Source organism: Pholis gunnellus, assembly GCF_910591455.1.
Source record: "Pholis gunnellus genome assembly, chromosome: 11".
NCBI lineage: Eukaryota > Metazoa > Chordata > Actinopteri > Perciformes > Pholidae > Pholis > Pholis gunnellus.
The window spans coordinates 1,184,811-1,209,556 of NC_136538.1; the positions used below are offsets into that span (position 1 = coordinate 1,184,811).

Sequence of the window (24,746 nt, forward strand, 5' to 3'; positions counted from 1 at the left end):
TTTAAACATATGCAAGGTACAGTGAGTAGGGGGGCCGTGCCACTGCCTTTTAGAAATCTTGTCACCTTGTCAGCTGATACCAATGCCAATATCAACATTGTCTGTCAATTGCATGATAATCATGCATACAAGCTATTCAAAATGATGTTTTCATTTTAAACACATTTGGAAACGAAAATAAGTGATGGCCTAGTGCCACTGTTAAAATACTGAACTATTAAAATAATGGACCGATTCATGTTTAAAAAAAAAAAGTAATCAACCAAAGATTTCGAGGACCCCCTGCAGTACCTCCGTGGAGCCCCTAGGGGTCGCGGACCCCCTGTTGAAGACCTCTGCTGTAGAGTAACCTTATGCAGCGCTAAGCCGTCCACCTCAGCCGATAACAGAGAAATGTCTGGCTGAGTCCTTCCTGAGTCATGTCATGAAGACCAGCCGAGCTTCTTTGCTTGTGTCGAAACGGTCGCCGATGCAACGCTTGAGGAGCTTGGGTAAAAGGGCTTGCAGCCAGACACTGCTGGAAAAGTGTTGCGGAAAGACAAACGCTGCCATTTAGGGGGAGAGCCGGCCCACACTAGCACACCCAGAGGGACGAGGAGAGGAGGCACTGAGCGCAGGGTAGAGGAGTATGTTCTCCGTCCACACAAGTTGGAAAAACGGCACAATTTGTTCCAAAAAGCATGTAGCACTCTGAGTGAGTGACGGAGCACATGTGCTGCTTAGAGTCTGTGCTGCCGGCTTACCGTGAGGTTAAAGCGCTGACATGGTTGTCAACTGCAACAAGGCTGGTTTTAACCTGCTCACAGTGGACTGATGATTAAGATACATCAGACTGTCACTGAGTGCAGACAAAGTAAGATTACTTTAAAAGGATTTGAACTTGTAATGTATTTTGGCTATTTAATATCAGGAGCTTGTGTACAAACATGGCTCCAGTTTTTTCACTGTTAACCAGGTATGGATGTAAACACTCTTCAATCAAACCTTCAAGTTAGCACTTTCATGATATTACTACAAGCGATTAATCAAATCTACTTCATGTGCAAGCATACTATAAAATGAAAGCACATTGTGAAAGGGCAAAAAGCTCTTAAGTTTCTTAAAGAAGTTTTGTGATGTTTTCTTGAGTGTGTTGTTTGGTGTGGTGTGTCCTGTAGGGAATGGAAAAGTGAGCAGCTGTTCAGCAGCAGAAGGCAGCTTCACAGCATTAACAGGACTCCTGGAGGTAGAGCCTTTGCACTTTACGTGTATCTCCACTAGTGATGGCACACGGGTGGAACGAGACGACGCCAGCATGTTCACTGGTAAACATCCCTTTTCTTTCATTTCACTTAATAGTCTCATGAATTGGTCATTGCCTGAACCTCAACTCTTTAACCTCAGTGAGTACATTCGGTGTGACTCCTGCGGTGGGCGGCCTGTCGACAGGAACGGTTGGTGAAGCTTCTACAGCTCTGAGCTCTGCAGCCCAGGTGGCGCTCCAATCGCTGTCCCACGCCATGGTGTCTGCGGAGCAGCAGCTGCAGGTCTTACAGGAGAAACAACAGCAGCTGCTGAAGCTGCAGCAGCAGGTGAAAGACCAAGACACACACACACTTTTGTGTTTAAAAGAGCATTAGTTGTAAAGTTGGCAAATACAAAGTCAACCTCAAGAAATATTTTTTAGTTTAGTAGTTGCAAATGTCATTGAAAAACCATCTTCCCAACTAAAGCTGAACTTGACCATACAGGTTGAGTCAAACTGAACTATTTCAGGTCAAACTTCTGGCTCATATGACCCCGGAAGTATCCAGCTGTAGAGTTTTTCTCTGCAAGTTCTTATGCTGTTTTAATACCATTTTAAGTGCTTTTATCCAGTGGTTAGTGATATCTATTTGTCTGTGCTGGGAACAGAAGGCCAAGCTCGAGGCCAAGCTGCATCAGACCACCTCTGCAGCAGCCTCCGGTGTGGGGCCCATCCACAACTCTGTAGCTTCCAACCCCTCCTCTGCTCCGGGCTTCTTCATTCACCCCTCAGATGTCATTCCCCCAACACCTAAAACCACGCCCCTCTTCATGACCCCTCCTCTCACGCCACCAAACGAGGCCGTGTCGGCGGCCTTCAGCGCTGAGCTGGCACACCTGTTCCCCGGCTCCATGATGGACCCCGGGCCTGTCAACCTGGCCGCGCACAAGAACAACCAGAAAGCCAAGCCGGTTAGTTACATGCAGCTACATGCTATGCTAGTTAATGACAGGGCTGGGAATCAAACCTCAGCACATTTTTAACACCAACCAAATACTGGCACCAAATGTCTGGCCAGATTTATTCTCTTTCTGATTTATATCGATATTAAGACTTTTGTTGTAGCAGTTATAGGACTGTTTGGATTAACGGTACTTGTAGTCTAACAGGAAACGGATCGCTGCTGTATATTGTTATACTCTGTAATTCAACAGACATGATTCCCTGGTTGTAAACTTTTCACGCTGGAGGATTTGTAAGGAGCCTTACAGACAAGACTGAAGATTTATGTTTACTTTTGTGTATTTTATTTATGTAGACACTATCATTTTAAGCCTGAGAGAATATTTGTTTCTGTTATATAGAATATATATTTATATGAAAAATGTTTTGGCCTTATATCCTATCCTAGCCCCAGTCTTGTACAAATATTTTCAGTTTATATTTCTGAAAGTAAGCATCTATACTAGATACATTTTAAACACACAGCCTGTGTGACATGCAGTGTGAATAAGAGTTAGTAAAATGGCTACCAAACTAAGTAGTCTAAAACTAAAACAAGAAATATTGAAAACGTCTTAATTGTGGAATAATGGTTTTGTTTTTGCCGCAGAGCCCCATGGGCAGTGGTCTGGCTTTGGCCATTTCCCAAGCGTCTCACTTCCTGCAGCCTCCTCCACACCAGTCCATCATTATAGAGCGGATGCACTCTGGTATGTAATGTAATGATGATATTTACCTATTTACCACCTAACCGGTGCTAATTTAGATTTGTACATACTTAAAATATATGTTTGAAACATGTTTGAGCATAAAGAAAATGTACTGTAATTGCAAAGTTAAAATAAAGTTATCCATTAAGAAATATATAATATGAAAGCTTCAGTTATAAGTCTTGAAAAACAAAGTAGAATGTTTCCAAAGTGAACTTCTTGTTTCCCCTCTGCTTTCTTCCTAGGAGCTCGCCGCTTCGTCACGCTGGACTTTGGCCGTCCCGTCCTGCTGACTGACGCTCTGATCCCGACCTGCGGTGACCTGGCCTCTCTGTCCATAGACATCTGGACACTGGGTGAGGAGGTGGACGGTCGCAGGCTGGTGGTGGCCACCGACATCAGCACCCACTCCCTCATTCTGCACGACCTGCTGCCACCACCTGTCTGCAGGTTCATGAAGGTCTGTATTTTGCTTTGGATAGCTGCAGCATGACTGACTTGAAGTTTAGACTTTTTTGTGATTTTGTTGTTCACCATAATGACGTATTCTCCTTGTTTGCTTCCTACAACTCTTAGATCACTGTGATTGGGCGCTACGGCAGCACCAATGCTCGGGCAAAGATCCCACTGGGCTTCTACTATGGCCACACTTACATCCTGCCATGGGAGAGTGAGCTTAAGTTGATGCACGATCCTCTGAGAGGAGAGAGCGAGGCGGCCAGTCAGCCAGATGTGGATCAGCACTTGGCTATGATGGTGGCACTGCAGGAGGACATCCAGTGCAGGTGAGACTGGAAGCACTTTAATATTACAACTGTATTCCCAATTGGTTGGTGTAGTGACCGTTGCTTCCTAAAAAAGTCACCACGGTTGCTGAAATGTTTGTTCCGACGCGTGCCATAAATATCGAAGTCCAGTTTCCGATATAGGCATTTTATTTCTCACATAGACAGAGGCCAACCACTTTCTTTGTCGTTATCCATTTTCTACATATACCAATAAATCCTAACATTTACATTCATTAAATGTGCATGGTCAAAAACAGTTTCCTCCCTTCTGTTTAGCAACACCTGTATCCAATGACCCCACTGATTATATTACCTGTGTATTTTCCTATTTTCAACACCGTTTTGATTCACATTCGATTCTCTCATGTTCTTGTTTACCAGATACAATCTAGCTTGCCATCGGCTGGAGACCCTTCTGCAGAACATCGACCTGCCTCCTCTCAACAGCGCCAACAATGCCCAGTACTTCTTACGAAAGCCAGACAAGGTGGTGGAGGAGGACCAACGTGTTTTCTCAGCCTACCAGGACTGCATCCAGCTGCAGCTGCAACTCAACCTTGCTCATCACGCTGTCCAGCGGTTGCGTGTGTCGCTGGGGGCCAGCCGCAAGTTGCTCCCCACAGCCGGGGCTCCGGAGGCCCAGGAGCTGGTCCACAACTCGTCCACGGAGCAGCTGAGGACCATCATCCGCTACCTACTGGACACACTGCTCAGCCTGCTGCACTCCAACAATGGTAAATATGGGACTGGACACAGCAGGGTCTGCTGGTCCACCAAGTGTTATGTTATGGAGATGACAGGGTTACAAATGCTTGGATACTTCCCCGGAGTTTAACCAGTGGCAGATGCACAGCATCCTGCCTAACATTGTTAATTCATACTTTTATATATTTTCAGGCCACTCTGTGCCCTCGGTGCTCCAGAGTACCTTCCATGCGCAGGCCTGTGAGGAGCTCTTCAAACACCTTTGCATCAGTGGGACTCCTAAGATCCGTCTTCACGCCGGCCTGCTGTTGGTGCAGCTCTGTGGAGGTGAGCGTTGGTGGGGCCAGTTCCTCTCCAACGTACTGCAGGAGCTCTACAACTCTGAACAACTGCTCATCTTCCCTCAGGACAGGTAGGACATCTGTTTCCACACAGTTACCACAAGTTATATTTCCATTTTCCCTACTGCTTTATTATACATAGATGATTAGCAAGGTGTTATTATAATCCATAAGAGTTTCATTCTTTTAAGGTTCATTTCAATAAAAGGGAGGGGGCAGTATTCTCAGTAAATAATGAATAACTAAAAGCATTGATTCCTTGATAAAATCAAGTTCTTGAGTCTGTTGGATAAAAAGAATATAAAAACAGTAATACAAATCTGCAAATTTTGTTTCCACAAGGCAACATTTCATCACAGTAATACTCCTAAATGAAAAACTAAAAACCATTGAATGATGCTGACTGAGTCGTACAAAGTGAATAGATTATATGTAAGAGCAAGCCTCCGTGGAGGAAAAGTTATAATTTGCCCTCCATTGACGACATGTTTTGCTTATTGTTCTTCTCGTGGATGTTTGAGCTTTAATCTGCAGAACGATGAATTATAGTTTGCTTGAGATTCAAGAATCCAAGACTGCACCACCAAACTGCAGTCAGTCCTTAAAACGGTTCAATTTGTCTACTCGTGTATTTGGGAGTTAGATCAGCACCGATTTGTTCACTGTTCTGTCAAGGCAGTGGCAGACGCTAACTGCAGTATTCTTCATCTTGTTCCATCCCAGGGTGTTCATGCTCTTGTCCTGCATAGGCCAGAGATCCTTGAGTAACAGTGGAGTGTTAGAGGGCCTCCTGAACCTCCTGGACAGCCTGCTGTCTCCACTGCAGCAGTCACAAGCTGCTGCCCAGCGCAGGACTGAAGGTAACGCCAGCATCGCTGTGGCAGTGTTACAAATGCAGAGCAACGTGTAGACAACCTCAAGTTTGTAAAAATGTGATGTTTTCTGGTGCAGGAATTACACACAGAATGTTCTGTTTATGTTTGTGTGTGTGTGTGTGTGTTTTCCAGGTGTTTTGGATATCCCCATGATCAGCTGGGTAGTGATGTTGGTGTCCAGACTGTTGGACTATGTAGCCAGTATAGAGGATGAGGCCGCAGGTGGGAAGAAGCACCTTGGAGGGAAAGAGCGAGAGAGAAGTTATACAGGTATATGAACTGTGCATTTATTCTTAACATCTGAAGGATTGACCCTTTGTCTTAAACCTACAGTATACAGTTTGTATTCCACTACAGGACTTTTTGAAATAGAACATTTTAAAGAAAAGAAAGAACATCCATGTTTCATCTGAACTTGATTGTCATTTACAAGTTATCAATCTCATTTTATATTTGCCTGCTGCTCAATCTTTAATTAATTAATTTACAAATTGACTACACACATTAGGAGTTGTTTAAAGCAGAAGAATCCTCTGTGATCTCGGAATCATGCAATTTTTCTGACTCTTGTTATCAAAACTTTTCATACAATATACTTAATCTCATTTCCGTGCTTGCACTTAACTCATTATAGTTGTTTTTCAATGTCTTTCATCCATCTGCCCTTTTCTGTTTTTTCCTTTTCTCCTTCAACTGCTTGTGATGCAACTGTCCCCACATCAGTGAAGTGATGCTGTTGTTGTTGTTGTTGTTGTTGGTCTGTCCTCCAGGTATTCAGTGGAGCTTCATCAACAACAGCCTTCATTCTCAGAACTCCAGCAGGTCAGCTAAAGGCAGCAGCAGCCTGGATCGACTCTACTCGCGTAAGATCCGCAAGCAGCTCGTCCACCACAAGCAGGTAAATGTGTCTCATTCTAAACCCAACACACCTTTAAACCCAGACTCCCAAATGTGAGCGTGATGTATTTAAATGTCCATACGAGTCTGGTCCAAGTCCTATACTAAAAACTCCAGGAAAAAGTTCTCATTTGCTCTTCTCGTGAACCTGCACCATGAAATAGGGTTGTCTAGAGTGAATGCTTTTGCAGTGCTTATATTTATCATGCCCTTTTTATTGTAGCAGTTAAATCTATTGAAAGCAAAACAGAAAGCTTTGGTGGAGCAGATCGAGAAGGAGAAGATCCAGAGCAACAAAGGCTCCTCCTACAAACTGCTGGTGGAGCAGGCCAAGCTCAAACAAGCCACATCCAAGGTGAGCACTTCATCAACACTGCTGTACATGCAGTATGAAGCACCATCACATGCGCAGCTCAGAGATGATTTCTCCATGTTTTGATCTTACATTCATCAGGTGGACACAAACACCACTCCATATAAATGTAAATGTATTAACCAGGTTAGATCTACATGCTAGTTTGATTTTGATCTACCTTACCTTACTAAACCATGTTTACAACTGCCAGTTTCTACTGGGGTGGGTTTGGAGAAAAATAGTCTGTGTTGCGCCTCTAATACACTTTATGATTGTCTTATTAATTCATTTTTGCCCTGGTTTTCTCTTCCAGCACTTTAAAGATCTGATCCGTCTGCGGCGGACGGCCGAATGGCCCCGCTCCACATTGGACACTGAGTCCACAACAGCCAAAGAAGCCCCAGAAGTAGAACCTCTGCCCTTCACACTCTCCCATGAACGCTGCATCTCTGTGGTGCAGAAGCTGGCCCTCTTCCTCCTCTCCATGGACTTCACCTGCCATGCTGACCTGCTCCTCTTTGTCTGCAAGGTATTCATCAGTCTCTGGTATGTGGACTTGTTAAGTTCGGCTGTGTGTATACACATACATGAGTACTTTCTTTACCCCCTCAGGTCCTTGCAAGGATAGCCAACGCCACGCGACCCACAATCCACCTGTGTGAGGTGGTGTCTGAGCAGCAGCTGGAGCGTCTGCTGCTCCTGCTTGTGGGGACAGACTTTAACCGGGGAGACATCTCCTGGGGGGGCGCCTGGGCACAGTATTCCCTCACGTGTATGCTACAGGACATCCTAGCAGGTGTGTTAAGTCTGCTTGCGGTTTGGTGTCACCTTTTTGTTCTATTCAGAAGTTGTTTTTTTTTAGTGATGTTTATTTTTTGGTTGAGTTTTCACTGATGTAGTTTTGGTTTTTATGCATAATGAGGATAGCAATGGCGGTTTCTCTTTGTCTATGACTATCTCAACAATTACAGGATACATTACAGGACATTTTTAAACCCGATATTCAAGGCACCTTGAGGATAAATTCTAATGATTTTGGTGATCCCACGCCGAGCGCCATACGATGAGTTCTAATGATCTTTGGTGATCCCATGACTTATCCGGTAGCGCCACAGTGAAGTTCACAATAGAAGATAAATAAATAGAAAAGAATAGAAGCTAATTACAAAATCAGAACAATGATTTCATGACCCGATCATCGTGATATGATCATGATCTGATGATAATTATTATAAGTATGCTCTGTGAGGGAGGCACACTCCCTCATACACATATATAATAAGAACAGCTGATTTCAGGAGCAGTAAACAGCTTCAGCTTCGATAATCACTAAACAATAATCACTAAACAATTGCAACTGGTATCCACACATGCAAAATCAGTAGCTGCAACCTCCGTTGTGTTGAACAAATAAAGTACATCTTCTTTAGAACCTGCACCGATTTTGGTGAAAGTGCTTTTAACGTTTTGAGCTTCAGATACATTGAAACTAGATATTTTTAAGGGTCATTCGAGCACTGAATGTACTTTTCATTACACTTTTTGTTATCTGTGTTTTTATATGGTGAAACTATTAGGCTGCTATCTTGGCCAGGACCCCTTTTTTTCTGAATCTTAATGGGATTATCCCAGCTAAATAAAGGTTGAATAAAAAATAAAGTGTAATGAAGTGTAAACTTTGTTGTCGTCGCAGGTGAATTGCTTTCTGCAGGCTCTCTGGACGTCATGGATGAGGTGGCGGTGGGCGAGGAGGCCGGGGCGTCGTCCTCCTCAGCAGGAGCTGATTCGGACGACTCCCTGCCACAGCCGGCTTCCATCCCTCTGGTAGAGAGCATTGATGAGGCCCTGGTGCCTGATATCATTGCAGGTACTACAGGGACCTCCTCAGTATTCCAAAGTGCGTGGTTAGCCCTGTCCATTCTCTACACAGCACCACACAGATGTTGATATGAACCCACACTTTTATCATCACAGTATAAAGTGTTTGTGTGGTAAACGCTCTTCTTTTTTTTCATAGCTGCATGTTTACTGTTTTTCTCCACAGTATGATTTCATGTGTATTATTATTATTATTATTATTGTATTAGTTCTGCCTTTTGGAGTGGGAGTTCAAACGTGCAGATTCAAAGCCATTTTGGTCAATTTGTCATTTGAAGTCAAGTTTTTATTTCAGTTTATTGTTGACATTTTACTGGAGAATCTGGTCTTGTGTCTGGACTCTCCCTCCAGCAGAGGAGCTAATTGTTTGATCGGCATTACAATTGCCCAGTGACCTGCTAAAGAGAGTTTTTCTTGCTTGTATGTTTCCCTAGTGTGTTTGCTTGGCAATATTAAGGCTGTTTTCATTATCCAAAGGTGCTCCACCTCTGTCATCTTTGGAAAAAGATAAAGACATAGACTTTGACTTGCTACAAGACCTGATGGATGTTGATATTGATCCTTTAGATATTGATTTGGAAAAAGATCCACTCGCTGCCAAAGTGTTTAAGGTATGTTGATTATGACATTCTTTTTTTATTCTCTCCATTTGTTGAGCCATTACTTGCCTCTGGCTTGTGTATTGATGTAACGACAATTTTTGTAACTTTACAATTTGTGTTAGTTTTATTTTTATTCGTATTGACTGTTTGTTGCAAAATTACACCTTTATCCCATTACATTTATTTTTTCTTAAAGTATTCATACTTTATTCTTAATCATCAGTTTTTCCCCGAACAATAACCCCAATATCCTGAATTATGTTATTCATTTGTTAACTAAAAGATTGAAACATTTGACAGTAGAGACTTAATGAATTCTACAATTAACTTATTGTATGTCTTTATCATTATAGGAAAATGTATTAATTAGTCCATAATGATAGATGAATTGTTTTTATTGTATACCTGGTGATATTAGCCTCTTGTTATAAGCACCACAGCACAGCTTCCCACAGTTTCTTTAAACTAACTCACTTTAATTGTTAGTATTACTATTCTGTTTCAGTTTTTGAATGCAGTTAAGAGTTTAGCATAACACACTTTACTTTGAGCAGCTAAATACAGAGATTTGTAATCAAATGTAGAAGGTGACAGGAAACTGACTGTAATCCTGTTCCCTCTATCTCATGTCCGTCCACAGCCTATAAGCAGCACCTGGTATGACTACTGGGGCGCTGACTATGGCACGTACGGGTACAACCCGTACATTGGAGGGGTTGGTATCCCAGTGTCAAAACCTCCAGTTGCTGTTGAAAAGCCCGGGTCTCAGAGTCTGTCAGTCTCCGTGTCACAGGGTGAGTGGAGGCTGGATTTAGGGGCTGGTCTTGTCTTCTCTAATTACACGTCATGATGTCTTTGACCTCTTGGTTCTGTGTTTTACAGCACTGGACGCCCGGCTTGAAGTGGGCCTGGAGCAGCAGGCTGAACTGATGCTTAAAATGATGGCAACTCTACAGGCCGACTCAATTCTACAGGCCCTCACTTCAAGCTCATCCACAGGTAACCACACAACAGCAAATACAGCAGGTCAACTGCCTGTCAACAGTTGACCTTAAGTGCTCATCGACCTGCAGACAACCTCTTCTTTTCACTTTTTCTATGTATCATGGCTGTAAGAGTTGCTTGTTTCTGGCTTTCAGTGAGCCAGGCCTCCAATGGGACTGATGACTCCCTGCTGAGGGCTCTCCACGGAGGAGGCTCTCCTCCAGCCAGCAGCCTGATGATCCAGCCCTCATCCATCCCCATGTTGAGTTCCTGCTTCAACAAGCTCTTCTCCATGCTGCAGGTCCACCACGTTCAGGTCAGCACACACACAAGTACAAATGTAAAAGACAAAATACCTCACTGACTGCAGTGTTCTCTGGAGGCACCGACTACAGCCTTGAGTCTCTGTGGATCGGTATTTTCTTATATCCTTATAAATCTGTTCCAAGCTCTGTGGGAGCCTGAGGTAAAGCCTAGTCTGTACTGCGCCCGCACTCATTTGATTGCCCACGCAACAGTGGCTATTGCCTATCTGCGTGTGTTTCTAATGTGTAGCCAATCATTTATCATTTGCAGCAACTTATGGAGAATCTGAGCAAAAGAAGAGGAAATATCACATATGACACGGAGATACAAAAATGAGCAGTGACTTAATAGTTAAAGCCGCCACAAGAACATGATGCAGTGGCTCAGTCATTCTGTATTGAAAACCCAAACTAAATGAAAACACTTCTAATCGGACATAAATCTTACCATCGTGTATCTTTTTGTCTACACACGTTAAGTTCACCACCCTGATAAATTGTAGGCTATATCCAGTAGATCATAAAACCAGCAGTGTTATTTGAAATCTCTGCAGTGATAATGCCGCCGCAGAGCGCACCACGGCAGACATACACACTCTACCATCTCCACCTCACCTGCCACATCTTCACCGCCTCAGTCTCTCCCGCACTGATAGCTGTCTTATTGATAGCAGTCACTTTCAAGTTGTTTTACATCATTCACGTCATTTTTAGGAAATAATTGCAGAGGTCCAGACTTCGGTGACCTTCTAGCTGGCTACGGCCATGACGCAATACACGGTTGTTCTCGCTCTTATTTTGACTTCCCGCCTGCTAATGAGGCGTAACATTTACACCCGGTCTTAGCGAGAAGAAGTCTTAAGCAACAGTGGTGCAACTATGAGGTCAAGCTTAGAACGCCAAGTCACAACAGACTCTGCTTAACACCAGGCCAGAGCCCTGTTGGTGCAACAGGCCCCCAGACATTAACAGTGTTGTTTTGAAGCTGTTGCTGTGCAGTTTTGACTTTGTTTCAATTCAATTTTATTCTTTTTGTCCAAAATCTCAAATTTGCCTCAGAGGGCTTTACAATCTGTACACATGCAACATCCTCTGTCCCAGGACCCTCACATCGAAACAAGAAGAACTCCCCCAAAAATGTTTTGGATGCTGTCTTGCTGCAAAACAATAGTCTACAGTTGCAGGTTGTGTAAACCTGTGCTATAAATTACACTGTACTCCATGTAAATGATTCTACTTTTTAACTTATTTTGTAGAGAAATATGTCCAGGAGACCCTGTAGAACTGTTAGTTCAATAACTCCAGCGACAACTGTACTGAAACGTCAACTCCACATCAACAGCGGCTTCATCCATTACACTCCTGTAGAACGACTGACTTACACACGTGCAGTGGTTAACTAAGCACTTCACAGAACCGGTCTCAAGTTAAAAAATGTTTTGATCCAAATGCCATTGGGGAAAAAAAAGGTTATCTCAACATATGTAGCCGGTTTCATTAGACAGCGGGATGTCTTTTCACCTGCAAATCAACAAAACCACATCCTGCTGTGCTGTTTTCAGCTGCTCCAACAAGCATCCTCAACTTTGGAACCAATTTCACTTCATTATAACTTCATCAAATCCTCTCCGTCTGTCTAAAACAAGATTCATTGTATGTGTTTCCTGGCAAAAATGTATTGTACATGTTTTTCAGATTTCTATTAAACAATGTATTTCATTATGCAAAAACAAACATCTCTATAAGTATGCATAAAAGCGGTACATTAATGTTATTTGCTCCAAAAGTCCAGGTAAAATCATTTTTTTGAATCTCAAATACTGGAGTTTTAAGATTGAATAACTTATGCATCTTCGGATACCTTGTAAACAGAAAACAAAGTGATTTGAAAACCTTTTTCTTCTCTCAGCTGGAGTCCCTGCTGCAGCTGTGGTTAACACTCAGTCTCAATACATGTTCTGGTGGCAGTGAAGAGGGCGGATCAGACATCTTCATGTTTAATGCCAGCCGAGTGCCGACCATCCCGCTCAACCACGGTCAGGACCCCACCACACTGTCGCCTTCTCAACTCTTCAGAAAGAGCTCAATCTGTTACATCCCTTTGCTTTAGTCAGAGTTTTAATTCTGTTCTTGCTATATATATATATTTGTATTTGTGTACATATTATATTCTTTGTGTGCATGTGTGTTTCCAGCATCCATCAGCAGTTTCCTGACAGTGCTGGCGTGGTACCCCAACACCTCCCTGAGAACATGGTGTCTGGTGCTGCACTCTCTCACCCTGATGACTAACATGCCAGCCTGCGGTCAGTACTTCACTCTCACTGGTTTCCTTCTGTGTGTCATCAACAGCTGTGAAAAGTCCTGTAGCGTCATACCACACTGAGCGTTTCAGAAGCTTAGCGTTTTGACTGCTGGGTTACAGATTTGATTGGTTAGGTCATTTTTTCTGGATATTTGTGCTTCTACCAATAAGCTACATACTTAAATGGTTTCTTTTTTGTCTGTTATAATTGTGTTGTTATCGTTATTTCCTATGTTGTTGTGCTGCAGCTGATAGAGTGGAGAACTGCTTCTAAAAGAGCACGAAGGAGCTTAGTCATTATTTCCACAGGGATTGGATGATCAGACAGTGTTTGGTTTTTTGTATGTGAATGTGGAATAAAATGTTCATCAATACAGTCTCCAGAAGCCAAACGTACAGATTGGATGGATATAGAGATATCATTTAAAATCATTTGTGAAAACAAATGTTGACTTATAAAGTAAATTATAACTAGAAGCAAAACACCATGTGCAGGTTGACTGATGATTTTAGAGCTGAAATGCTTTGTGAATTAGCTCTAGTCCAAACTTCAACAATTTCTAACCATGATGTCTCATAAATACACCCCATTATTCTTTTTGAATCATCAATGTTTGCTTATTGGTTGACTACATTTTTGATTTTATATACGTTAGTCATCATGCATGCAATGTTTTTTGGCATTCACCTCCTTAAATTTTGGATTTAGCACATCTTTGAATGGACCATCTGGGTTAATGGTTGCACAGGATGCCCCCTGCTCAAAAATCTATTTCCATGAGACAATAACATTCTGTAACTCTGACCAAAAATGGACAACTTAAGTCTCTGCATGGTGATTTTCATTGTGTACTGTACTAATTAGAATAAAAAGGGCCATCTCCCACACAGCCGTTTGTTTCCAAAGTTGGTGGTTGTCAATTGTGTGGTGTTCAATGACAAATCTATAATCTGTTTGAACCTCCAGCCTCCAATAACGGGATGAGCTCTCAGGAAAACACAGCGCAGCAGATGGTGTCTGATCCCACCCTGGTTCATGTCCTCGTGCGCTTCCTGTCCGGCTGCAGCACCAACGGGACAAGCCAGCACAGCTCTCAGGTGGGACCCACTGCCACCCAGGCCATGCACGAGTTTTTGAGCCGCCTGCAGGTCCACCTGTCCTCCACCTGTCCTCAGATGTTCAGCGAGTTCCTGCTCAAACTCATGCACATCCTGTCTACTGAGAGGTATGCAATCGCTTCTCGAGAAAGGTATTTTCAATCATTAATATTTGCATGTTACAGCACAGTCATCAGTCCAATAATGACAAAATAAGAATTGCTTTAGATGCTCTATAAATGCTCTTTGGGAACTAATGGTTAATCCTGACCTTTCAGGGGTCCGTTCCAGTCGGGCCAGGGTCCACTGGATGCCCAGGTGAAGCTACTGGAGTTTACTCTGGAGCAAAACTTTGAGGTGGTGTCAGTGGCTACCATCTCCTCCGTCATCGAGTCCATCACATTCTTGGTTCACCACTACATCACCTGCTCCGACAAAGTGGTTTCCCGCAGCGGCTCAGACAGCTCTGTGGGCGCTCGGGCTTGTTTTGGTGGTTTGTTTGCCAACATCATCCGGCCAGGAGACGCAAAGGCGGTCTGTGGAGAGACGACGCGCGACCAGCTGATGTTTGACCTCCTCAAGCTGGTCAACTTGTTGGTGCAGCTGCCGCTGTCCGGGGACAGAGAGTTCAGTGGACGGCTGCCGCCGGCAGGCAGCGGAGCAGCTGATAGCAGTGTGTCAGACGAGGAGAAGGTCTGTGGCAGCAAAGAAAGCGTAGCTGGGGGATCCGCGTTCAGTCAGGGCCCCCCTGCCGGTGTGGCCGACCTGGTGCTAGCCAATCAGCAGATTATGAGCCAGATCTTATCAGCACTGGGCCAGTGCAACAGCAGCGCCATGGCCATGATCATAGGTGAGACGAATCACAGAAAATGATCTTGACCAACAGTTTCAGCATCTTTTACCTCATTGTTCTGGTTTTACTGTCCACAAATCAGTGGTTTTGTTTCAACAGTAGACACACTGTTAGAGAATAGCTGGTGAACATAGTGGCGCCTTAAGGAGCTAAAAAGACAGATTTTTTTTTTTTTTCTCGGAAGTTGGTGGAAACCAAACCAGAGCTAGAAGAAAGGGAAGACTTGTTCGCCAGAGTGACTTTATGAGGGGATAATATGTCATTGTTCTTTGCAGCTGCCCCCAAAGTGGCTAAACAATCTGAAAGTGCTGACACTTTCTCTGTTCCTCAGGAGCTAGCGGTCTCCACCTGACCAAACATGAGAACTTTCACGGCGGTCTCGATGCCATCTCAGTGGGTGACGGCCTCTTCACCATCCTCACCACGCTCAGCAAGAGGGCTACCTCAGTCCAGGTCATGCTACAGCCCATCCTCACATACATGGCCTGTGGTTACATGGGCAGACAGGTAATGGGGCTGTAATGATTTGGTCTTAAAATACATTTGAACAAAAACCAATGGCCAAAGCTTTAATATGTATTTTTAATTTGACATTTTGTAGGGGTCACTTTCCACATGTCAGCTGTCGGAGCCTCTTTTGTGGTTCATCCTCCGCGTGTTGGATACCAGTGAGGCTCTCAAGGCCTTCCATGACATGGGTTGGTATATACACACACACACAACACATGCCTCCTAACCCAACTTTAATCACCTCACCCTTCAGACTAGATGCGCCTACAGAGTGTACAGCAACAATAGTGTTTTTGTTTATTGGGTGTCATGCTGTGCAAGATTGGTCTCTCTTTGCTTTTCTTGTATTTTTTCTTTTTTAACCCTCAACTTTACTCAAAAATGGCACTGACAACATTTCGGGTCAGCCATTGTATGTCTGGGTCATTTAATGTCCTATTCTGATTGGTTGGTGCGTAGACGTAGCAGTAGTTGCGTTGTGAGATTTTAGTGCCAAATTTCTGACTTTTTACTATTTGCTTGTCTCTAAATCAGCCGTCAGTGAACGTGTCTCACACTGTGATCAATGACCACCATTCTGGTTTGAAAGTCAAAGTTTTATGTCAGACAACTCAAAATATCAGTGTAATGAGGTCTTCAATGACAAATGTTTTACTTAATGAATATTTCTCTGTCGAGGACTAGTCCTATCCCACTGCAGGTGGGCACTTTACCTTTGTCAAAACCCTGAAATTAAGCACAATAGATTTTCCAGAGCTTTAGGTCGTTATAGAAATGACGCACAGCGACACTAATGTAGGCATGGATTCAAGCAGCTTTTGGAAAATTTGATCATTAAGACTTCTTGTTTTACCAGGTGGGGTGCAGTTGATCTGTAACAACATGGTGACCAGCACCCGGGCCATTGTGAACACAGCACGCAGCATGGTGTCCACCATCATGAAGTTCTTAGATTCAGGTCCTGGAAAGACGGCAGATGGCAACCTCAAAGCCAGAGTGATGACCTCCGAGCCAGACAACGCTGAGGGACTCCACAACTTTGCTCCCTTAGGTGCTTTCACTTTCTTTCTCCTCAATCTGATATATCAATATTTTTTTACTGTAAAATATTTTACAATATTACATCAACTCTTTTCTATTTCTAAATGATATACTTGTCCCTCCACAGGCACCATAACATCCAGCAGCCCCACAGCACAGCCAGCAGAGGTCCTCCTCCAAGCAACGCCGCCCCACCGCCGGGCCCGGTCAGCAGCCTGGTCCTACATCTTCCTGCCGGAGGAGGCCTGGTGTGACCTCACCATCCACCTTCCTGCTGCTGTGCTGCTGAAAGAGCTCCACATCCAGCCACACCTTGCCTCTCTCGCCAGTGAGTAGCATCCAATTTGATAATGAAAGTCAACATGAAAAAATTGTACATTGGAACATTTTTGAAGGTGTTCTTCCATCGCTAATTTTACAACCATCTAAAGCTGTTCCATCTGACTTGAATGGAAACTCATTTAATTCCTTTATGTTCTACTCTGTCCCGTTCCTCTAACCAACCAGCCTGCCCATCCTCGGTCTCCGTGGAGATCAGTGCTGACGGGGTCAATATGCTGCCGCTCTCCACACCAATCATCACCAGTGGCCTGACGTACATTAAGATCCAGCTAGTGAAGGCGGAGGTTGCGTCCGCTGTTTGCCTGAGGCTGCACCGGCCCCGTGATGCCAGCACCCTTGGTCTGTCTCAGATCAAACTCTTGGGCCTGACGGCATTTGGTAACACCTCTTCTGCGACTGTCAACAACCCCTTCCTACCTTCTGAGGACCAGGTCTCTAAAACCAGGTACCAAGAACAGATTTTGTAATGAGTGTGTGTCCATTTCAATTAGCTGTGGTTGTTTTTATAATCTTTTTTTCCACGTACAGCATCGGGTGGCTGCGTCTTCTCCACCATTGCCTGACCCATGTCAGTGACCTGGAGGCCATGATGGCCAGTGCCGCAGCACCCACGGCCAACCTGCTGCAGACCTGCGCGGCATTGCTCATGTCACCTTACTGCGGGATGCACTCGCCCAACATCGAGGCCGTGCTGGTCAAGATTGGCCTGCAGTCCACTCGCATTGGACTCAAACTCATCGACATTCTGCTGAGGAACTGTGCCGCTTCTGGCACCGACCCTGCCAGTGAGTCACACACCGCTGCATTAATGCTGGAGTGTTAATATATATGTGTTTGTATAGTAACGTCATGAGGTCACTAGAGCAGGCTAGGGTGGGGTGGTGCAAGGGACAAAATCAAAAGGTTCTCAGAATAAGATCACGTTTTATTCTGATTCGGCTAGGCCACTCAGGGAAGTCTCTTTATCAAAAATCAATATCAAAAACAAACAAACAAAAAGCGTCCAAGCGGAGATAATAGTTCATTAAGCAGAACTATGTTAGACAAAACTCAACTTAGTGTCCTTGGCTTTTCTCCGGTCTTCAGTTCAAATCCTCCTCCCTCTGGTTCGGAACTTTACTCCATGTAGGTCCTGGAGCTCCTTCACGGCGTGTGCTCTCTCTCTCATCTCCTCTCCTTAGCTCTCTTAAGTCCGGCCTCAATCAGGTGGCCTAAACACCCACACCTGGGTGAGTGGTGGGGCCTTCTGGGAGCTATAGTTGTTGCCTCGGCGGCCATCTTGTAGTGTGGCTGCCTTCAGAACTGCCTTAATTTTTCGTAGCATAGATTCAACAAGGTGTTGGAAACATTCCTCACAGATTTTGGTCCACATTCACATGATTGTATCACACAGAAGAAGCAACTGAGCTCTTCCCAATGAGCATGTTTTATATATTTATATATATATATATATATATATATATAAATATATAAATAAATATATATACTTACCATACGTGAACGCATGTCGGAAGGAGACAATTTCTGATTTTGACCCAAGCGTCTAAGTGTCAAAAAAAAAAGAGCATGAATACATGTAATCTAATGAGTCTGGTAGTAGAACTCTGCACACATAAAGAATATTCTATATGTGTTGAAGGCAGAAGAAGTTAACTATGGAGCATGATAGCCATGCTTATTGCAGTCTTTGCTTCTATCTTTGTAGATTTGAACAGTCCTTTGCTGTTTGGCCGACTAAATGGCCTCTCCTCAGACTCCACCATCGACATTCTGTACCAGCTGGGCACCACACAGGACTCTGGAACCAAAGACAGGTACATCGTCATACATCCTGTTTTTGCCTTGACTCGGACTGTTCTTAAACTCCCCTTTATTACAACAACCAATGAGAATCCGTTTTCTGTCAAGGTGATATTCTAGACAGACTCATAAGCCGATAGTAAAAAAGTGTCCTTCCACTCTCCTTGTTATCTTTTACTGTCATTTGGTCGTGTTAGTTGCATATAAATTCCACTGTGACGCACTGAAGGACTAAGGACATGAAGCTCGATGACATATTTATCAAAGCTTACTCTGAATCTTCACCCTTCAGGATCCAGGCTCTTCTCCAGTGGGTCCATGACTCATCGCGGGTGGCGGCCCACAAGATGAGTGGCCACATGGGATACACTGGCGCCGGAGCTGGCTCTTCTTCTGCGTCGTCGAGGGAGTACGGCCTACTCATGCCTTCGCCCTCCCACCTCCACTGTGTGGCAGCCATCCTGTGGCACAGCTACGAGCTGCCTGTTGACTACGACCTGCCTGCACTCCTCAACAGAGAGCTCTTTGAGTCAGTCATAGACCTTTTCCTTATTACTAAGACCATGCATGCATACATACACACACACACACACACACATGTAAACATGCAAACAAACAAAACTGAGCACTGTAATTAATGTATCATTTACCATCTCTTATGCACAAAGAAATAATCTGTTATAAAACAGGAACACTGAATGACTTATAAGCTGTTTAGATATGAAATTATGAAAATCAAACAAGAGCTTTCTAAACTGTCTTGCCAATTTGCTCATATGTAGAGGCAAATGGTAGGAGTAAATGGATTTGCATTTATGTAGCACTTTTCTAGTCTGTCGCCCGCTCAAAGCGCTTCACAACACGAGCCAACATTCACCCATTCACACACTGATGCCAGAGGCTGCCATGCAAGGTGCCAGCCTGCTCATCAGGGAGTTAGGGGTTGACTGTCTTATTCAAGAACACTTTCACGAGGAGCGAGGGATGAAACCACGAAGCTCAAGAAGCTACCTCCAGAGCCATGCCTGTAGTAATAATCCTATCAAGGTTGCACTTGAATATGGAGCTACAATAGTCTTGAGTTTGTGAACACACAGGAACTTGATAATACCAAGATCTTAATCTGCTCTATTCAACCCAACTTCTATCAGTTTATTAAATGTAGTAGTAGTAGTTGTAGCATAAATGTTAAAGATTCTCTACAATATTCAGAGCAATAATATAGCAGAAAACAACAATCATCTATGTAAAGATATAGAGGAGTAATGTCTACTTGAGCAGAGAATGAAGTATCTCTCCCTCTGTGTGTGTTGTTATCGGATCTCGTCTGTGCTTTGGAACCCTAAAGCTCAGTTCCTCCTCATTACCAGTTCTGTTATTACCACCGGCCGCCGGCTCAGCTGTTGCCATGGTGAGAGCCGTGTGGAGGCAATACATATGCTCTGAATTTTGTATTGAGCGCCTTCAATCAATGTTGCACACATTGGAGTCTTTGGAAGCTTACTACATACAGTTTAATATGTTACTGATATTCATACACTGCATAGACATTGATTTTGTAACAACATAAATGCATGACTGATGATTGGTTCCTTTCCTCCAGGCTGCTGTATAACTGGTCCATGTCGTTGCCGTGCAACATTGTGCTGAAGAAGGCCGTGGATAGCCTGCTGTGCTCCATGTGTCACATCCACCCTAGCTACTTCTCCCTTCTCATGTCCTGGATGGGGATCGTTTCAGTGCCCAGCGCCAGTCATTCTCAGGCCCAGCAGCACCGCCTCTCCATGACTGACGATGGCAAAAAGCAGCACGACGCTGATACCAGCGCCGCAGGACTTACAGACGACTCCAAGCATGCCAGACCCCCCATTAATCTGTCAGAGTCCCAGTTAACTACGCTGGCAGCTGCCTCCCAGTCTCCAGGAGCCATAGAGCAGCTGCTGGCCTCAGGCTTACCATCATTGTTGGTACGCAGCCTGGCCCAGTTCTGTGTCGGCCTTCTGGCCAGTGCCGACCTGCCTGTGCCTGCTGCTCAGGCCGAGAGACGCCATCACCATCACCACTACCACTCATCCTCTTCATCCTCCTCATCCTCCTCATCCTCACACATTAGGCCGCCTCTGGCTGCAGAGCTAGCCGCTCCGGTGCTGCGTTTCCTGACTGAAGTAGGCAACAGTCACGCCATGAAAGACTGGTTAGGAGGACCAGAGGTGAACCCGCTCTGGACGGCACTGCTCTTCTTGCTGTGCCATTCCAGTGCCAGTGCCGGTGCCAATGCAGGCTGTCAGCCTCTGGGCTCTGGATCTGCGGCAGGGCCTCATCCATCCCAGCCTCAGGCTTCAGGGTCCCGCTTCTCCCTAGCGTCTTCTGGGCAGGCAGGAGGACTCACCACCCAGCAGAGGACCGCTCTGGAGAATGCCACTGTGGCCTTCTTTCTCCAGTGTATCTCCTGCCACCCTAACAACCAGCGGCTCATGGCTCAGGTCTGCACTTATATTCCACTTTCTTAGGATAATGGCGAAGTCTAAAGCTTTCACTTTCTCTGAGACTCCAGGAATTGAGTTTTGACATCTCAGATTTGTAATTGGTTAAACGTTTGGAGACGTGTTTTTCAACCATCGAGACTATTTTAGATGATACTATTCGTTATGTTTTTAAAATATGCAAGGTAACTTCTTAAAAGTGAAGGAACCATGTTATGGCCTTGGTGGTATCAAAGACAAACTCTTTTCATGTGGATGTATTCATTGGTGTCTGTATGGATTTTTCTCTGGCTGCAGGTTCTCTGTGAGCTCTTCCAGTCTGCACCCCAGCGAGGCAATGTGCCGATTTCTGGAAACATCTCAGGCTTCATTCGAAGGCTTTTCCTGCAGCTAATGCTGGAGGACGAGAAGGTCACAGTCTTCCTACAGTCTCCCTGTCCGGTGAGTAACTTTCTCTGTTGTTGAATGTCTGCTCCCTCTCCTTTCCAGATAGGAGAGAAACATGTTTTATCAATACTGGCTTCGTACAGCCTTAGAGTGCAGCGAGCGTGACTGTAGACTTTTATTCCAATCCAACCCTACATCCTCCGACTCTGTGACTCTGTGAACTCCATTTGTAATCACACTCACAGCTGAAGGAAGCACCAGGTTGGTGCCCCCACCAACGGACCCCCCACAATTTACTTCTCTGGCCCGATTTGGTGTTGTGGCTACAAGATGGTCTCTAGTTTTATTTCATGTGAATTGTGTTGCAACTACATAAGATTTAACTTTTCCAAAGCAGTCATTTTTTCAGATCAGATGGTTCAGATGATCATAGCAGATCACACGTTGTAGGTGATAGAACATACATGACTGACATGATCAGATTTGTGGCAAAACCGGCTCAAACTGAAGTAAACATAATTGATGTAGAAATCAGCTGTGACCACAAGGGGACAGCACAACAATATGAAGTAGCAGCCTCCTTTCTCATCTCAGTGATCCCCTCAGACTGATGCATGTCTGGTAGGGTAGCATTAAGGTCTCCTCAATGACACCGTAATGCTCCATATTTTACACAGCTCAATGATTGGTTGTCAGAAAAGCTCTTTAGGACTCTGTGTATGTGCGCTTGCGGGTGTGTCTGGAAGCAGGATATAGAAAAATGAGTTTTAATTACCCAAAGCAGCCATTTTAACATCCTAGCTGTCTCGTTATTCTCAGTATTATAAAGTGTTCCGTCTTGTTGCCCGCTAGCAGAGGGGGAATGTGTTAGACAAGGTCGCTTGGTTGATCCAGACAAGGTTGTTTTTTAGGAACACCTGACTAGACTGTTATGACGTTTTATATAGGTATTTATTGTCACTTCTTTTCAAATTTGGTCAATTTGTAGTCTTTAGTATACAAACACAGGCACACACAGTCTAAAAATCCCACGTACTAAAGGTATTTCTTCACGGATAAAGGGAAAAGAAATTCCAGAGAATTTTGCTAGCTTAGCTTAATGTTGGACCAGTAGGTTGAAGTTGGATTCCTGATATTATCCCAACTGATTGAAGTGAATAGCTTTCTTTCTTTAATTCCCTGGGTCTGACCTGCCCGTAGTTTCATTCAGAGAACTTACATCCATCTGATAACACGTCTGACTTGTCAGTTGTTTTGAACGTTTGTGTATTTAAATATTTATGTATTTTTGTTGCTTCCTCTACAATCGGCAGCGCTGGCAATGTGGTTCTTCTTTAAGATTCATGTTGGCTGAGAATAATTGTCAAATGAAGTAAGGGAAATGGATAAAGGAATGGGAAGAGGAGGAGCAAACCAACATGATCTCTCCGGAGCCTCAGTCAAGATATATACTACCGTCAACCTCTCTGAAAACCTTGAAAAGACAATTGACTGGTCCATATCTCCTTAAAAACAATATGAAAAAGACATATATCGGCCGCATGTATTGTTTAAGTCGTTATAGCCTGAATATGTTTTAGTTACTGAAATGTCCTGTAGCTAAGCAGAGCGTTTTTCTAACACGCCAACACAAAACCATTGTGCCCCCTTTTTCTTCTCAGTTATACAAAGGACGCATCAATGCCACCAGCCACATGATCCAGCATCCCATGTATGGAGCAGGCCACAAATACCGCACCCTCCATCTGCCCATCTCCACCACGCTGGCTGAAGTCCTGGACCGGGTGTCTGGTATGTTCCAATCCAGAAAACTTTAACCTTTCAGTAGAACGCAGGCATCAAAACAGGACAGAGTTTGGATTAGTGCACTGACCAGTGTGGATACGTACAAGAAGGCACATTAATTAGCCTGTTGCTAAGCTCCGCCCCCTTTTAGTTAGCAGCTGCTACTACAGTCGTAGGAGGAGTCACGCGTCATATCATTGGGGTACAACACGTGCAGTAAAATCCGGCTAGCTAGCTGGCACACGATTGTAGAACATGAGTGATTGATTTGTTTCACTGAAGCGTCCGCACGGAAGATGTCCCAGTAGCTTGCTTTGTGATTCAGGATTACAATTCTGCCAATTATTGAAAATAATTATACAATTACATTTTTTTTCAATAGAGTCTGGTGTTTTGGGGAGAGAGATATAGCTGCTGTTTCTGGTTGAACACAAATAATTGTACTCTTTAACAAAAAGTTCAATCTCTGTCGGGATCCTTTATTTTATTCACTGTATTAAACATTAGAAGGCAAAAGCAGCATGCCTTTAGTAGCGTTATACCTTCAGTTGCTAGCATAGTATAGAAACGTTGATGTGCTGTACTCGGCTAACATCAGCGTCACAGGTTTTTATGTAGAAGCATAAAGTTTTAGAAACGTATATTTCCCTCTAACCTAATATTTTCTTCTTCTGCTTTGTCTTTTTTTGCAGTCTACAAACAACAAAGTTTTGCATTACAACCACAATCTTGTTTCTTCTACTTTTGACAATTTTATGTACCAAACTTCAAAGTGACGTACAGCTTTGATTAACTTGCTCTGTAAGGCTTGAAGGACAGTGGGGCCAGATGTGTGCTGTAACTTGATTCTAATCAATAGATTAAATGACTAGGAACCAGCTTTTAAACCAAAATAGCTGCAATTGTAATGATAGCAGAAATTATTAATACAATGAACTCCAGACGTCAATGTGTGGTTCATCTATGTGCCCTTGTTTAATTCTCTGGCCATTAAGGTCATCAGAGCAGCACCGATGCTGAGCTGCAGGATGACCTGCTAGCTTTTAGCCGGCTTTGTACATGAAGAATGTCTCACCTCTTTAGAGAGACATCGACACACACCTGCACTTCTTTTACCCCACAGATTTTCAATGACAATAGATTCTGTTTTAATAAAAGACCGTATTATATTACTTATCTGATTTTATGCTGTCTTCTATTAATCCAAACAGACACACCCAGCATCACAGCCAAGCTGATCAATGAACAGAAGGAGGACAAGGAAAAGAAGAATCATGAGGAGAAGGAAAAGATGAAAGCAGACAGTGGCTTCCAGGACAACTACAGTGTTGTTGTGGCCTCAGGTACTTGACCGTGTTCCATACACACCTCCTGTCCAATGGCAGCCCAGCCATCATCTTATTAGCCAACCTCTGCTGTGTCTCATCTCACCGGCTTCATGCCAATCAGATTGGAAAGGAAGTTGTGTAGATTGT

At 44.0% G+C, this 24,746-nt stretch overlaps 1 protein-coding gene across 5 annotated transcripts in view; it reads left to right on the top strand.

Annotated features, from left to right (window-relative positions):
- Nucleotides 1-24,746, top strand: part of birc6 (baculoviral IAP repeat containing 6) — a 112,558-nt gene that overhangs the window by 26,565 nt on the left and 61,247 nt on the right. The window contains exons 23-57 of one of the 5 annotated variants that reach the window (XM_079168464.1): nucleotides 1,158-1,304; nucleotides 1,384-1,571; nucleotides 1,894-2,196; nucleotides 2,838-2,937; nucleotides 3,183-3,397; nucleotides 3,514-3,722; nucleotides 4,107-4,459; nucleotides 4,623-4,842; nucleotides 5,495-5,631; nucleotides 5,779-5,916; nucleotides 6,417-6,544; nucleotides 6,767-6,898; nucleotides 7,212-7,427; nucleotides 7,511-7,694; nucleotides 8,592-8,795; nucleotides 9,254-9,387; nucleotides 10,019-10,172; nucleotides 10,261-10,377; nucleotides 10,518-10,678; nucleotides 12,577-12,703; nucleotides 12,863-12,973; nucleotides 13,940-14,222; nucleotides 14,349-14,920; nucleotides 15,255-15,430; nucleotides 15,525-15,621; nucleotides 16,290-16,484; nucleotides 16,602-16,802; nucleotides 16,982-17,261; nucleotides 17,345-17,601; nucleotides 18,522-18,630; nucleotides 18,909-19,145; nucleotides 20,220-21,099; nucleotides 21,397-21,540; nucleotides 23,148-23,277; nucleotides 24,483-24,614. In XM_079168464.1, the coding sequence (XP_079024590.1) occupies nucleotides 1,158-1,304; nucleotides 1,384-1,571; nucleotides 1,894-2,196; nucleotides 2,838-2,937; nucleotides 3,183-3,397; nucleotides 3,514-3,722; nucleotides 4,107-4,459; nucleotides 4,623-4,842; nucleotides 5,495-5,631; nucleotides 5,779-5,916; nucleotides 6,417-6,544; nucleotides 6,767-6,898; nucleotides 7,212-7,427; nucleotides 7,511-7,694; nucleotides 8,592-8,795; nucleotides 9,254-9,387; nucleotides 10,019-10,172; nucleotides 10,261-10,377; nucleotides 10,518-10,678; nucleotides 12,577-12,703; nucleotides 12,863-12,973; nucleotides 13,940-14,222; nucleotides 14,349-14,920; nucleotides 15,255-15,430; nucleotides 15,525-15,621; nucleotides 16,290-16,484; nucleotides 16,602-16,802; nucleotides 16,982-17,261; nucleotides 17,345-17,601; nucleotides 18,522-18,630; nucleotides 18,909-19,145; nucleotides 20,220-21,099; nucleotides 21,397-21,540; nucleotides 23,148-23,277; nucleotides 24,483-24,614 (7,371 nt within the window). The remainder of the gene's footprint in view (nucleotides 1-1,157; nucleotides 1,305-1,383; nucleotides 1,572-1,893; nucleotides 2,197-2,837; nucleotides 2,938-3,182; nucleotides 3,398-3,513; nucleotides 3,723-4,106; nucleotides 4,460-4,622; nucleotides 4,843-5,494; nucleotides 5,632-5,778; nucleotides 5,917-6,416; nucleotides 6,545-6,766; nucleotides 6,899-7,211; nucleotides 7,428-7,510; nucleotides 7,695-8,591; nucleotides 8,796-9,253; nucleotides 9,388-10,018; nucleotides 10,173-10,260; nucleotides 10,378-10,517; nucleotides 10,679-12,576; nucleotides 12,704-12,862; nucleotides 12,974-13,939; nucleotides 14,223-14,348; nucleotides 14,921-15,254; nucleotides 15,431-15,524; nucleotides 15,622-16,289; nucleotides 16,485-16,601; nucleotides 16,803-16,981; nucleotides 17,262-17,344; nucleotides 17,602-18,521; nucleotides 18,631-18,908; nucleotides 19,146-20,219; nucleotides 21,100-21,396; nucleotides 21,541-23,147; nucleotides 23,278-24,482; nucleotides 24,615-24,746) is intronic. The other 4 variants (XM_079168466.1, XM_079168467.1, XM_079168468.1 and 1 more) reach the window with 4 other exon arrangements.